Consider the following 12,612-nt stretch of genomic DNA (forward strand, 5'->3'; position numbering starts at 1 on the left):
TTTTGGTCGAGGTTGTTGTCCAAGCAGTATATGCCCCATTTCTTGATGTCCAAAGGTACTGCTTCCGTGTTGACAGTCTTAGTGCAGATGAGATGAGATTCATCGTCCTGTCTGACAGCCCAATGCCGTGCAGTGGGTCTTTAGACTCTATAAATCCATAATCCATAGTCTTATGGCATGGATGACAGCCTCCAGTCACTGGAAAATTAATAATTTTTTGGCTATGTTCAATAGGGAACATGGTTCTAAACCATCCCCTGTATGACCGAATACCATGATTTAGAAGGTCAGTCGGAACTCTGAGAATTCCAGATGCCGAGTGTAGTTGAATTATCCCTAGTCCCCCATTGATGGGGCCGAACGGGGGAAAAACATCACCCTATGGCTTTGTTACATAACAATGCCAAGCTGGTTTTAGAATTTTAGTAAATAATATTGGAGCTAATGATTGCCCCTATTGTAAGCTCTATTGCCAAAGTTCCTCTTTTGAGTCAATGCCTGCCATATAGAAAACCCGCAGCTGACACCAAGTCTTATCAAGAAAAAAGAGTATCCATCTTAAAATGAATATCTAGAACAAATGTGTTTAGGGTTAAAATCAATGATAATCCTGCAACCCTACTCTATTTATTTTTAATAAATATGTTTGATACAATTCTAATGTTCCATGAAAAGTATGCTCAATCACATCTTTTGTGTACAATTTTTGTAGACCATGTGGGTTTTAGATTGTTCAGATCATATTGCATATTACTAAACAGAGCTAGTGCGTCTAGATGGTCTTTGGTTACCTACATTTAGTCCAGGGTGCGAGTGTATTCTATGATGCCTTCCGTCAATCCCTTTAAGGTTCTCTGGATCTTGAGGTCCTGGTTCCTGATGTTCGTCCCCATATGCTGCCAAATGCATTGGTTTACACTGGGCACCCGTAATGCCTCACCGTTGCCAGGTGGCAGATGTCTGGCCAGTGTCTGTAAATTTTTTCCCTGTTGGCGTTTGTGGCCAGACATATAGTAATACTATTGCCATCCTGGATCCAAGTCTACCCATGTTTGACTTGGTTAAAGTAATCAGCCACCATGTCCAGCAGAGTCCCTGCTGTGTTAGGATCATGGGATGCTGTATTACCAGGCTCTGGCCCATCAGGGTCCTGCCTACTCTTTTTTATAGAGTTAGAGATCTCTAGGGTCCCGCACGGGGTACCCATGTGGGGCTTAACTGCTGCCCACTTGTCTTTTGTTCTGCGGACCCCTCTTGCAAGTCAACCCAGAACTGACCCACAGTGCTCCCCTCTGATGGGGTAGAAGCATTGTGCAGCCCTCAAAGAGGTACTGCTGTGGGTTATCACGTTGGAGCAAGGCTCCATACACCGCTTCTTCCCGCTCCAGCCCTCTCGGGCGCTGGTTGCCGGCGGTTTTATGCAAAGTCGGACCCTTCTCAGTCCACTACCTTGTTTGATTTGTGTCTAGCCTACCGCTCGGCCGCATGGAGCTGGCCGGTGCGGGGCCGACATCGGGCACCGCTGATCCCACTACGGTTGATCCAAGTGCCGCTGGCTGCTGCTGGCTGCCCCCTGTTCCACGGTCCTCCTTCTCCAGCTTTGTCCTTCCTTCCGTGGAGTGGATATGGCCGGTGTGGAGGATAACTGGCACAGCTGATTCCATCTATTCCTTTAACCCGGCTCCAACGCTCTCAGCGCTCCTGGCTGCTCCTTTATCTTAGACCCGTGGGACCCACCCCCGTACTGACGGTACTGGTCCCTTGCGGTCGTTGCAGCCGGTCAACCCCATTCTAATGCCCTCACTCCTGCAGCTGCCCGTACTCCTGCAGCTGCCGGCTACCACTGCTGCTGCTGCTGCTGCTGCTGCTGCTGCCACTCCTCCGCGGTTCATCCGCCGGCCTTCTACAGCTTACATGGACCCGGTCCATGTCTGCACCTAGAAGGTAAGTTGAAGGAAACGCAGGGTCTCTTACCTGCTGTTCCCGCCTTCCCTTCTCCCGCTGGTGACCGTCGTTCCCTCCGTTGCGGGTTCGAGCCGCTCGGACCAAACCCCGGTGTTCACGGGCCTGGTCCTTCGCGGCAGTTCCGCAGCCGGTAAAACCCGGCTGTTCCTATCCCGGTGCCTACCTTTTGAAGAAGGTTTTCGTCCCCAACGTCCCGTTCCGACTCCATAAGTGCCGCTGCACTCGCTGAGCGTTTCGAGCCCCGGTACCGCTGGTCCGTGCTGTCTGTCCCACAGCCTCTGCGCTGGCTGCTACCGACTGGTCCCAAGCCAGTCTCGTTTGAGACTGGCATACGGACCTCTTTACTTTGCTTCCCGCCCGGCCGAGAGGTGAATTTTGCCGGTGCGGGAGCAAAGTCGGGCACAGGTTGTTCCCCTCCAAGGAAACTCGTGCCGTTGCTGCTGCCGGCTGCTCGCCCTCCACGGGTCTCCCCGCCAGCTTTCCGCAGCCACCTAAAAGTAAGTAGTAAAAAAGGGAAACGCAGAGTCGCTTACCTGCTGTTCCCGACTTTCAAATTCTCCCGCTTGGGGAACGCCGTTCCCCCTGTGTGACTCGTTGCAATGCGTGTAGCGATATGACACGCATGCGTGGAAGCGGGGTTCTTCACGAAGTCACTCACGTGACTCCGAAGTAAAACATAAATTTTACTTTAATTATGCAGAAATTCTGCAAGATACTGAAATTAAAAAAAGACACAAAGTGCTGGAGTAACTCAGCAGATCGTCCAGCTACTCTGGAGAACATTTCAGGTGCAGGTCGGCTTTCTCAGGTTCTCTGGAGATGGTGCCTAACCTACTGAGTTACTCCAGCACTTTGTTTTTTTGTACACCAGTATCTGCTGTTGCTTATTTCTACATAGTTAAAAGAAAAAGACTGTTCAAAAACAATGTATTGGTGGAAAACACAATTTAAAAAGATGGTGAAGGATGGACCATACGAATCGCAGCTGTACTTTTCATATTCTGCCTTCTGGAGTTAATGTGGAACCTGAAGATCCTGCAGCGGTAAGTGAGATGTGTTAATGTTGGGTATACAGTTGTCGAGCACTGCACATCTTTGTGATTCAATTGTCTGAGTGATTGAATTTCCTATTTGTCAACCTGCACGTTGACTCTTAAAACAGCTCTTCTCAGTGAACCAATCACCTTCCAGCTAAATGGCAATGTTGGTACAAGGGAATACATCCATGACAGACACGTCCGTACTACAGACTGTAATATGCTCGACTTTTTGGATACAATAAAATTTGCTCAGAGATAGCACTCTTTAAAGTCAATTTTAAATCACATTTAATCTGACTGCTTAGAATTAATTCAACACTGAAAAGCTCAATTTTGTCAGGAATACAGAAAAAAAAGATACAAGTCTATCAGCAACTTGAGACCAGATTTGTGTGATGGGTCTTTCTGGTGCTTGATATCAGGTGGAAAGAATCTCTTAGGTCTGATGATCGTAGATCTATTACTAGGGTTTAAATTGGCCAAAGTTGAAGTCCATCTGTCCCTATTCCGGCATGGACCCTGGTCACTCTCTGTCTCTGTGTTCATGGCTCCTGGCTCTTCTTTATGGGGCCTTGCCTCACATAGGGATGGAAGAAGCAGCCGGCTGGACCACTTCAACAACCCGCGTCTCTGGACCCCCCAAACCTGTGTGCTGTTAAAGCTGTCAGTCTGATCAGGACTATTAAATGTTTATGATGACTTGGACATTCATTAATGTTAGACAACTGAGGCTACATTAAAAACAACTATAGCCCAGTGTGCCCTAGCTTCAAAATGCACTGCAGTTATTCACACAGGCTATTCCAACAGGACCTGCCAACCCCACTACTTCTACCACCAAGAGGGCCAAGGTCAGCAGGTGGGGATAATTTGTCCTGCAGTTCAACTCAAAAGTTGCACACCATCTTGCTTTCAGTCCTTTATTGATGCTGTATAAATCCCTCTCCAGTACCACCTTCACCAGAAGGACTGCAGTGAATCAAAAATGGGGGCTAACTAGCTTTTCACAAGGATATTTAGGCCTGGACAATAAATGCTGATTTAGTTTAGACTCTAGAGATACAGAACAGAAACAGGCCTTTCGGTTCACTAAGTCCGAGCCGACCAGTGATCTCTGTACCTACACACTATGGACAATTCTACAAAGTTACCGAGGCCAATTAACCTACAAACCATCTTTGGAGTGTGGGAGGAAACCGTAGTATCCTGAGAAAACCCATGCGGTCACAGGGAGAATGTACAAACTTTGTACAGACAGCACCATATAGTCAGTATTAAACCCGGGTCTCTGGTGCCGTAAGGCAGCACTCTACCTTTGAGCTACCGTGGTTTTAAAAATCTTGCCAGTGATGCCCAGACTCTGAAAATGAATTCAGGAAAGTAAAATAATCTACATTTCCTCACAAACCATAAAATGTTATGGGAAGAGACCAGATAGGCTGTGTTTGTTTCCTTTTGTGTGGAAGAGGCTGATGGAGGTATAAAAAATTATAGGGATACAGGCAAGAAACTATTCCCATAGCAGCGGTGTCTAAAATTAGGCGGCAAAGGTTTAGGGTAAGAGTTAAGGGACTGTCCCACTTGGGCGACCTAATCTGCGAGTTTAGAAGAGTGTCTTCGACCTTCAAACTCGCAGCATGGTCGACACGTGGTCCTAGGAGGTCCTATGAGGTCGCTGGAACTCTCCTTCATGCTCGAGGAAAGTTCCCGAATACTTGTGGCCTCAGCTAGGTCACAAAATGTTTTTCAGCATATTGAAATATTTTCCGCGAGTAAAATTTGGTCGGCATGGGTCTTTTTAATTCGTAGTGCAGTGGCGTGGGGGTCGCTATTTACGTACAGGCAGTCGAGGGCAGTCGTAGGCAATCTCCTTCACTGACCGTGCATTTTGATTGGCTCATTAGAGTTTTCAGGACCAAGGAAAACCGACCCGTAGGTAAAATGCCTGGTCAGCGGTCGGTAAAATGCCCGCTAAACTTTATAAGAAACTTTATTAAACGTCTTAAAAGCGTCTCCACTCCTTCTCTCCCCCCCCCCCCTTCTCTCCTCCCCCTTCTCTCTCCTTCTTCCCCACTTCTCTCCCCCCTCTCCCCCCCCCCCCTCCTCCGTGCTCTCTAAAGGGCTTACTGTGCACTGTGGCAGCCGTTCCTCTTCATCGTGCAGACAGCGCTCCTCCGCTTTCCTTGGCCCCCCGCCTTCACGATGCGTGTGTGTGTGTGCGGTCAGTCGATGCAGCTCGCGGTTAGGTCGATCCATCTTGTGGTTTCAACGCGGACAGTCAATCCAGCTCGAGGCTTTCCAGGCGAGTGTCCTCGAGCTTGAAGGTCGAGGACACTCTTCTGGACTCGTGGATTAGGTCGCCCAAGTGGGACAGCCCCTTTAAGAGGGAAACTGGAGAAGAATGTTTACACCCAGAGGGTGTTTGGAATCCAGACTGCGCACCCTGGGAAGATGGTGGAGGCAGAGACTCCTACAGCATTTAGACAAGCACTTGAATCACCATGGCATGGATGGCTGCAGACCAAGTGCTGGTAAAAAAGGATGAGTGTCCACAGGTATTTGTTGGTCAGCATGGACATGGTGGGCCAAAGGATCTCTTTCTGGGCTCGATGACTCTACATGAAAATTAAGTGAGATTTTTAGAACCAGTTCCCATAAAGATTATAAGTGTACGATGAAAAAAACACATAAGATCCCTTTCACATTGACCTGTTTTCCTCATTTCTGGAACATTTGAGGGAGAATAGGTTATAAGGAGAATATACAGTATATGTATATATATATATCAACGTCTTGTTTATACAGGACTCAACCAGAGTTAAATATATAAATACTGACATTTGTACCTCCTGGCTATAAACCAAATGTATTACTAATCTTATGTTTTGAAAACAAAGTGATAACAATATTTGCTACAATGTTCTTATCAATGTCACTGGGTGGTATTGTTACACCTTGAGCAATTGTGTTAGCTCAAACTGCACCATGCTGATTTGGTTCAATCGTGGTTCCAGGCCACAACATCATGTCTATGAGCAAGTTTTGGGAGTCAGATCATAAAGTCATACAGCAGGGAAACGGGCTGTTCGCCCGAAGTCCATGAAAACCAAGATACCCCATCTAAGCTAGTCCTACTTCCTCGCAAGTCCTCCAAATAGAAATAATCAATACTCATTTGGCTGCAGCAGGTAAACTGATGGTTCTAATTATCATAAGGACTACATTCACTGAGGCTTCCTTTATAGAGAATGGTTAATTGTGCATAAGAGCTGATTCTGAGCAGCATCCAGAAAAGGACCAACTACCCTCAATTAAATACTTTTATAGTTGAGTTGTTGCACATCCCCAATTTTCATGGCTACACTAGTGGTTGTCATGCTTCAGACTCTAAGCTCTGGAATTTTCTCTCCCTCTTGGATTTTTGCCAAACCTGCCTAATTTTAATGTATCCAAAATATCTCCTCTCGCAGTTTCATGTCACACCTTGCTTAAGTAATGTTTCTATATAATCACCTTGGGACGGTTTGTTTCCATCAAAGCCATTATTAAATACTTTTTGTGTGTTGAAACAATTATCTTCTGAAGGAGCAGTTGAAAGAAAGCCAGTTTTGCTGGCAAGAAGTAGTAACTGGTACGGTACAATTTTTAGAGGATTTTATGCCCCAGTAAACCCCAGTGGGATCTATGATTTCTATAAAGGATTTGTCAGGACAACATAAATAATCAGTTATTATGGGGGTGTAGGTTAATTGCCTTTTGTAAATTGGCCCAAGTGTGGGGAGTGTATGTGAAATTGGGATAAAATAGAACTAGTGCGAATGGATGATCGTTGGTCGGTATGGATTTTAATCAGTTCAATCAATCAATAAAATTGGGTACCCAAAAAAATATGCTGCCCTCAGCCCGTTCTGCTGGTGATGGGTCTCGGTGGTAGTTGATGTTCACGGAACATTTGTGTCACTATGAATTCTGCTTCCTTAATTCAAGGTCATTGCTCGGTTATGCCCCCTGCCCCACATAGGAAACCTGAACTGAAACCTCTGGAGACTTTGCGCGCCACCCAAGGTTTCCATGCGGTTCCCGTGGGTTTTTGTCAGTCTCCCTACCTGCTTCCACTACCTGCAACCTCCGGCAACCACCTGCAACCTCCGGGAACAACACGGAAACCTTGGGTGCGGCACAAAGTCTCCAGAGGTTTCCGTTCAGGTTTCCTAAGTGGGACGGGGCATAAAAGGATTTCAGATGCTTTAATCAAAAACAAATTACTTTCTTGGGTTCTTTGTTGCAAAGATTAAAACTTTAGTTGCAGAAGCTTTTGCATAGAATGTCTTTGTTTGGTGTGGGGGAGAGGTCGGTGGTGTGGAAATGTTTAGAACTCCTTGTGATTAAGATAGTTAATTGGCTGCATTACCAAAACAATGGGATTAAGTACAGAACGTGTGTCTAATATCTGTGATAAATTGGATTGTAACCAGGCACCATGTAGTTTGGAGTCAATTTTGTCTTTGGTAGAAACAAAGATCTGCAGATGCCGGTTAATACACAAAAATACATAAAGTGCTAGAGTAACTCAGCAGATCAGGCAGCATCTCTGGAGGACATAAAATGTTGGAGCAACTCAGTAGGACATAAGGTGCTGTCTGAAGAAAGTTCCCAACCTGCAACATCGCCTATCATGTGTTTAAGAAGGAACTGCAGATGCTGGAGAATCGAAGGTTACACAAAAAAGCTGGAGAATTCTCCCAATTTTGTTAGTCCTTGCTGTCTCCGCCCCTTCCTCAGTCCCCCTGCTGTCTCCTCCCATCCCCCAGCCTTCGGGCTCCTCCTCCTTTTTCCTTTCTTGTCCCCGCCCACCCCCGCCCCCGATCAGTCTGAAGAAGGGTTTCGGCCCGAAACGTTGCCTATTTCCTTCGCTCCATAGATGCTGCTGCACCCGCTGAGTTTCTCCAGCTTTTTTGTGTAACATCGCCTATCATGTTCTCCAGAGATAATGCCCGACCAGCTGAGTTATTCTTGAGCTTTGTGTCATTTTCGTCCTTTCACAGCTTTGAAACCACTTTTCAGGGGCTGTTGGAGGCTCTCATCCAAATGATAAATTCAGTCTTTTTACCTACCCACGAAGGAGGGGAAACCTCTATTGATCTTTGCTCGTCTCCCCTTCTTTGAGTTCCAGCCCCAAGGATCACCTTTGCGCATGGTCAGAATCCCATCTCTCTAATTAGACCTATCTTACATCCCCACAAAGATGGTGGAACACTGGGCCAGAAACTGAAGCCAAAGCTCATGGGTACCACAAATATCGGCAATACAACATAGCATGCTGTCAACACTATCCCAAATATAACTTCAGCTGTGTCCTTATTTCCACGGTATTTATTCAGATGTTAGCCGAGCAGCTACGGTTTAGGAATAGCTGTTGAAATTAGACAAAGGTGCTATTGAAAAATCTTCTCAAATACAATTTGATGCTGAACCACACAAGGAGGCATTAGGCAGATAATCAAAAGCATGGTGAAAAAGACGCATTTTGAACTCTGATCCAAGCATTTTGAATGTTTTGAGGATGAGTGATTTAGGGAGAAAATTATGGAGCCAAGGCATGGTCTGCCATGGTAGAGCAATTGAAATCAAGAACACTGGAGAAGCCATAATTAGAGGAGCAGAGAGTTCTTGAGCATTGGTGGGATAGAGGAGTGTTTACTTTCTGAGATATTTTCCACTGAAGGAAACTGCCTTTTACAGCCTGTGACCTATTATAGACAGTTAGTGAACCTGAACCAGATCCAGCTAACCACATAAAAATCTGACAGCCTGCCTGCCTGCAAGGAAGAAATATGTAAGATAAATAAATCACATTGGTGGCCGAGATTGAGCCAGTTTAAAATTATTTGGATTCCATTCTCTCTAATCAGTTTACATTGAAAGGTTTACAAAATGTTCCCGGGTTGATAGGAAAAGAGGCAAAATCCAAACAATCACACTGTTTATCCGGTCACTTACATAACTGGTGGTCTGTACAAGATGTATGTTTGGTGCAGGTAATTAAGTCACACATCCAGAGCCGTGATCACCAGTCTCCTGTTCTGGAGCTCGTTTGTTGATGTTGTTGATAAAACTGCCCAGAGCCTGTTTAACCAGCTCTGCTCTTACAGGGGTGGAAGCAGCTGAGAAGAGTCGCAAAATGGATCCTTGAAAAAAATGTCTCCCATTCAATAAACAATTTTCACAGTCTTCAAGATAGTCCAAAGTGCTTCAAAGGCAATCTTTTCCATAATATTAAAATATGGGGTCAGCATCAGTCGATTTGCCATTAACTTATACAGTGGTAAAGAAGGCACTGTGTGCTAGCCATCACTGGTCAGGGCATTGAGTATAATAATCAGGAAGTTGTGTTGCAGCATTCTAAAACCTTGCTTGAGCTGTATTTGGAGTATTGTGTGCAGTTCCAGTCATACATAGAATTTTTGTTCCAGAATGGAAATGTCAAATGCGAGAGAGTATAGGGTTAAGGAGGTAGAAAGTTTTAAGGAGACGTATATGGCAAGTCTTTCAGACAGAGAGTGAAAGTATAAAAGATGACCTGGTAGAAGAAGATATAATAGTAATAGAACTGGGACTTAGGCATACACATAAACATGCAGGGGCTAAAGGGATACGGACCATCTGCAGACAGATGGGATTAGTTAGATTGGTTTCATGGTCTGTGCTGGTGGGCTGAAGGGCCTGTTCCTGTGTGTACTCTTCTAAAACTATGCATCACTGCATGGATGCTATTCAGACCATTTGTGTGGGGTGGAGAAACTAGTGGTACCAGTACACTGGTGGATTTCAAATGTGCCAGCTTTTGGAACAGGAATGCTGCTTGTGTATTGGGCAAATGTGGCACGCATATCCTTCGCGATCTCACTACACAAGCCTCGACTCTTAAGGCATACTGCCGGGTACTGCCGACCATCCTCCTTCCCACAGTCGGGATGGGTAGCCAAGCTCAATTTAAATTTATCATCCTTCTACAATAAAAAGCATTAAATCAAGTTGGGTTGAATGGCCTTTCCCTGTACATTTGTTAATCTGGATATCTGGTATGACTTGTATGACTTTCTCTGTATGGTCACCTGTTCCATTTCAATTACAGCACGGAAACATGCCATCTCGGCCCTACATTTCCTGCAAGGTTTCTATTCCCTAAAAATATCCTTCTTTGATTTTTGTTGCAGCAAATTACAAGATGGCGAGACGAGGAACCTGGAACTGCTGACCGAAATAGAGAAGCTCAAGAAGGAAATGGAGGAAATAAAAGCAGAAAAGGGTATGGGAGCACAGGGCAGTCGCTGCAGACCTTTCTGTGTGTCAGTTTGTTTCTCTTGAGGGTACCTGAAACCAGCATTCTTTTTGCATTTTCAAAATTATATAAATCCGTAGAGCTGAAAGAATCAGCTGGTTTCAAGGAATCTTAAAAAACATGAATATTGGCAAAGACAAGATTGGTGACCTGAAATGGTGCTGACAAAGTCTTGTTGAGCTGTTGGTTGAATTGATGCTGATGTATGTTGCTGAGCTGGTTGGTTGGTTTGTCTATTGGTTGGTGACTGGAACAAACAGCAGTAATTTACTGTTTTCTTAAAGAAATTCACAAATAGAATTGAGCCTCGGGTTAAGCAAATTCCCATGCTTCTGGATGATATATAAGTACATTATAATATTGTTAATTTGACATCAAGCTTCTTCAGCGGTACATCAACTTGCTCCAGATGAAAGCAAGCTTTTAAAATAATACCTTCTTAAATTCCCCTGCATCCACTACTGTGCTTCAAAAGAGATATGCTTAGATAGTTATGCCCCTGTCCCACTTAGGAAACCTGAACGGAAACTTGCATTTTGAAATGCTTTTTATTGTAGAAGGACGATAAATTGCAATAGCTGGTTTAAGCTTCAAGCCATCTTTTATTTAAAAAACTCCAAAGCACCAGAGTATATTTGCACCTGTGGAGATCATGTGCAGCTGGGAGTGACCTCCAGAGAAGGCACAGCTCAACATTACTTACAGTTTAAAAACAATTTGCTGCTATTTTTTTAGGTGTAAAGCACCAAGACTCACAGAATTCTTTCTTAATGGGGACCATCGCATTGGACGGAACAGTAACAAAAATCCCTGTCTGGAAAATACAGTCATTCACAGAAATGTGTTTATGTTCATCTGCACACCCTGGATTCCCCGTGTAAAATGAATGTTTGATGTGGGAACGCTGATGGTTGTAGACAGGATTTTGTCTCCCATGCAGGAGCACCAGGTTTTGGTGGTGATAACGGGGCCCGAGAGTGATGCTGGGGTAGCGTGAGTCGGCAGGATTAGAAACTAGAACACAGAAGACTACAGCACAAGGACAGCCCTTTGGCCCACAGTGTTTGTGCTGAACTTAATGCCAAGTTCAACTGATCTCATCTGCCTACACATGATCCATATCCCTCTAATCCTAGCACTTCCATGTGCCTATCTAAAAATCTCGTAAACGCCTTGAACATTTCCACCCTGGGGGAAAGGTTCTGACTGTCGACCCTATCTATGCCTCTCATAATGTTATATACATCTATCAAGTCTCCCCTCAACCTCTGACATTCTAGAGAAAACAATCCAAGTTTATGCAACCTCTCCTTGTAGCTGAAATCCGGGCAGCATTCTGGTAATTGTCGAAGCTTATGCAACTCAACTCATAATCATAATTAGCTATCAGTATGACAATGGTTGAGAAGTCGAGGATGTGAGAATGTGAAATAATAATAGCAATCCGTCCATCACAACCGACACAAGGATCAGCTTTAGACAAACCTTTGGGTTAGGACACTTCAAAAATTGACAGTTCTCTCAGTACAGATACTCCTTCCCATCTCTGTCTTTGATGGCTGAATTCTAATCTTGGTACTCTGCCTTATATATTACATTTCCTATCCAAAGAAAATAGACTCTCAGCTGTCAAGTTTATTTTAATATTTGAGTGACATCACGTTTCATTCTTTTAAACTCTGGGAAATAAAAGTAAATGTTATACTTGCAGCTCATTGACTCTGTTCCTTTCTTCATGGAGATCCCAATTCCCTTGGCCAAAGCAGATGTGGTGTTAGGTCCCATCACTCAAAATACCTCAAAGTTAACAAAAAATATCACTCACATTTGTACAAATGATCTATAATCAATTTCTATACATAGACTAGAGTTCGCTAACTATTTGTTTCTATAAACCTTCTAACTTGTGTATCAAGGCATTTTCAGCGGGCCCACACACTTTCTGACTCACTCTTTTTTTACCCTAGTAGTACAAATCTACGTTGCTTTTGATGTCCATTGGAAGATTTGTTTCCTCTTCCTTTTTTGTTACTCTATTGTTCACTTTCTCTATTTTCTCTTTCCCATTTCAAAGGTCTGTGCTAATATTTGTCTATCTACACGCATGTTTTCATTTTGTTCTTTTTTTGATGGGGAGGTTGGGTGGAGGAGAATGAAACTCCCGCCTCTTAAGGGTATAAACTGATACTTTTCTTTAGTTATTGTTTTTATTTGATGAATATCCTCTTCTGCTCTTTTCGAGTCAAATCCATTAGTAGATTTGCC

At 44.3% G+C, this 12,612-nt stretch overlaps 1 protein-coding gene across 1 annotated transcript in view; it reads left to right on the forward strand.

Annotated features, from left to right (window-relative positions):
• Positions 1-12,612, forward strand: part of LOC129697513 (serine/threonine-protein kinase MRCK alpha-like) — a 308,786-nt gene that overhangs the window by 236,727 nt on the left and 59,447 nt on the right. The window contains 2 exon segments of the mRNA XM_055636147.1: positions 10,223-10,314; positions 11,083-11,159. Coding sequence (XP_055492122.1) covers positions 10,223-10,314; positions 11,083-11,159 — 169 coding nt within the window.

The sequence above is a fragment of the Leucoraja erinacea genome, chromosome 5 (assembly GCF_028641065.1).
Source record: "Leucoraja erinacea ecotype New England chromosome 5, Leri_hhj_1, whole genome shotgun sequence".
In the NCBI taxonomy this organism is placed as follows: domain Eukaryota; kingdom Metazoa; phylum Chordata; class Chondrichthyes; order Rajiformes; family Rajidae; genus Leucoraja; species Leucoraja erinaceus.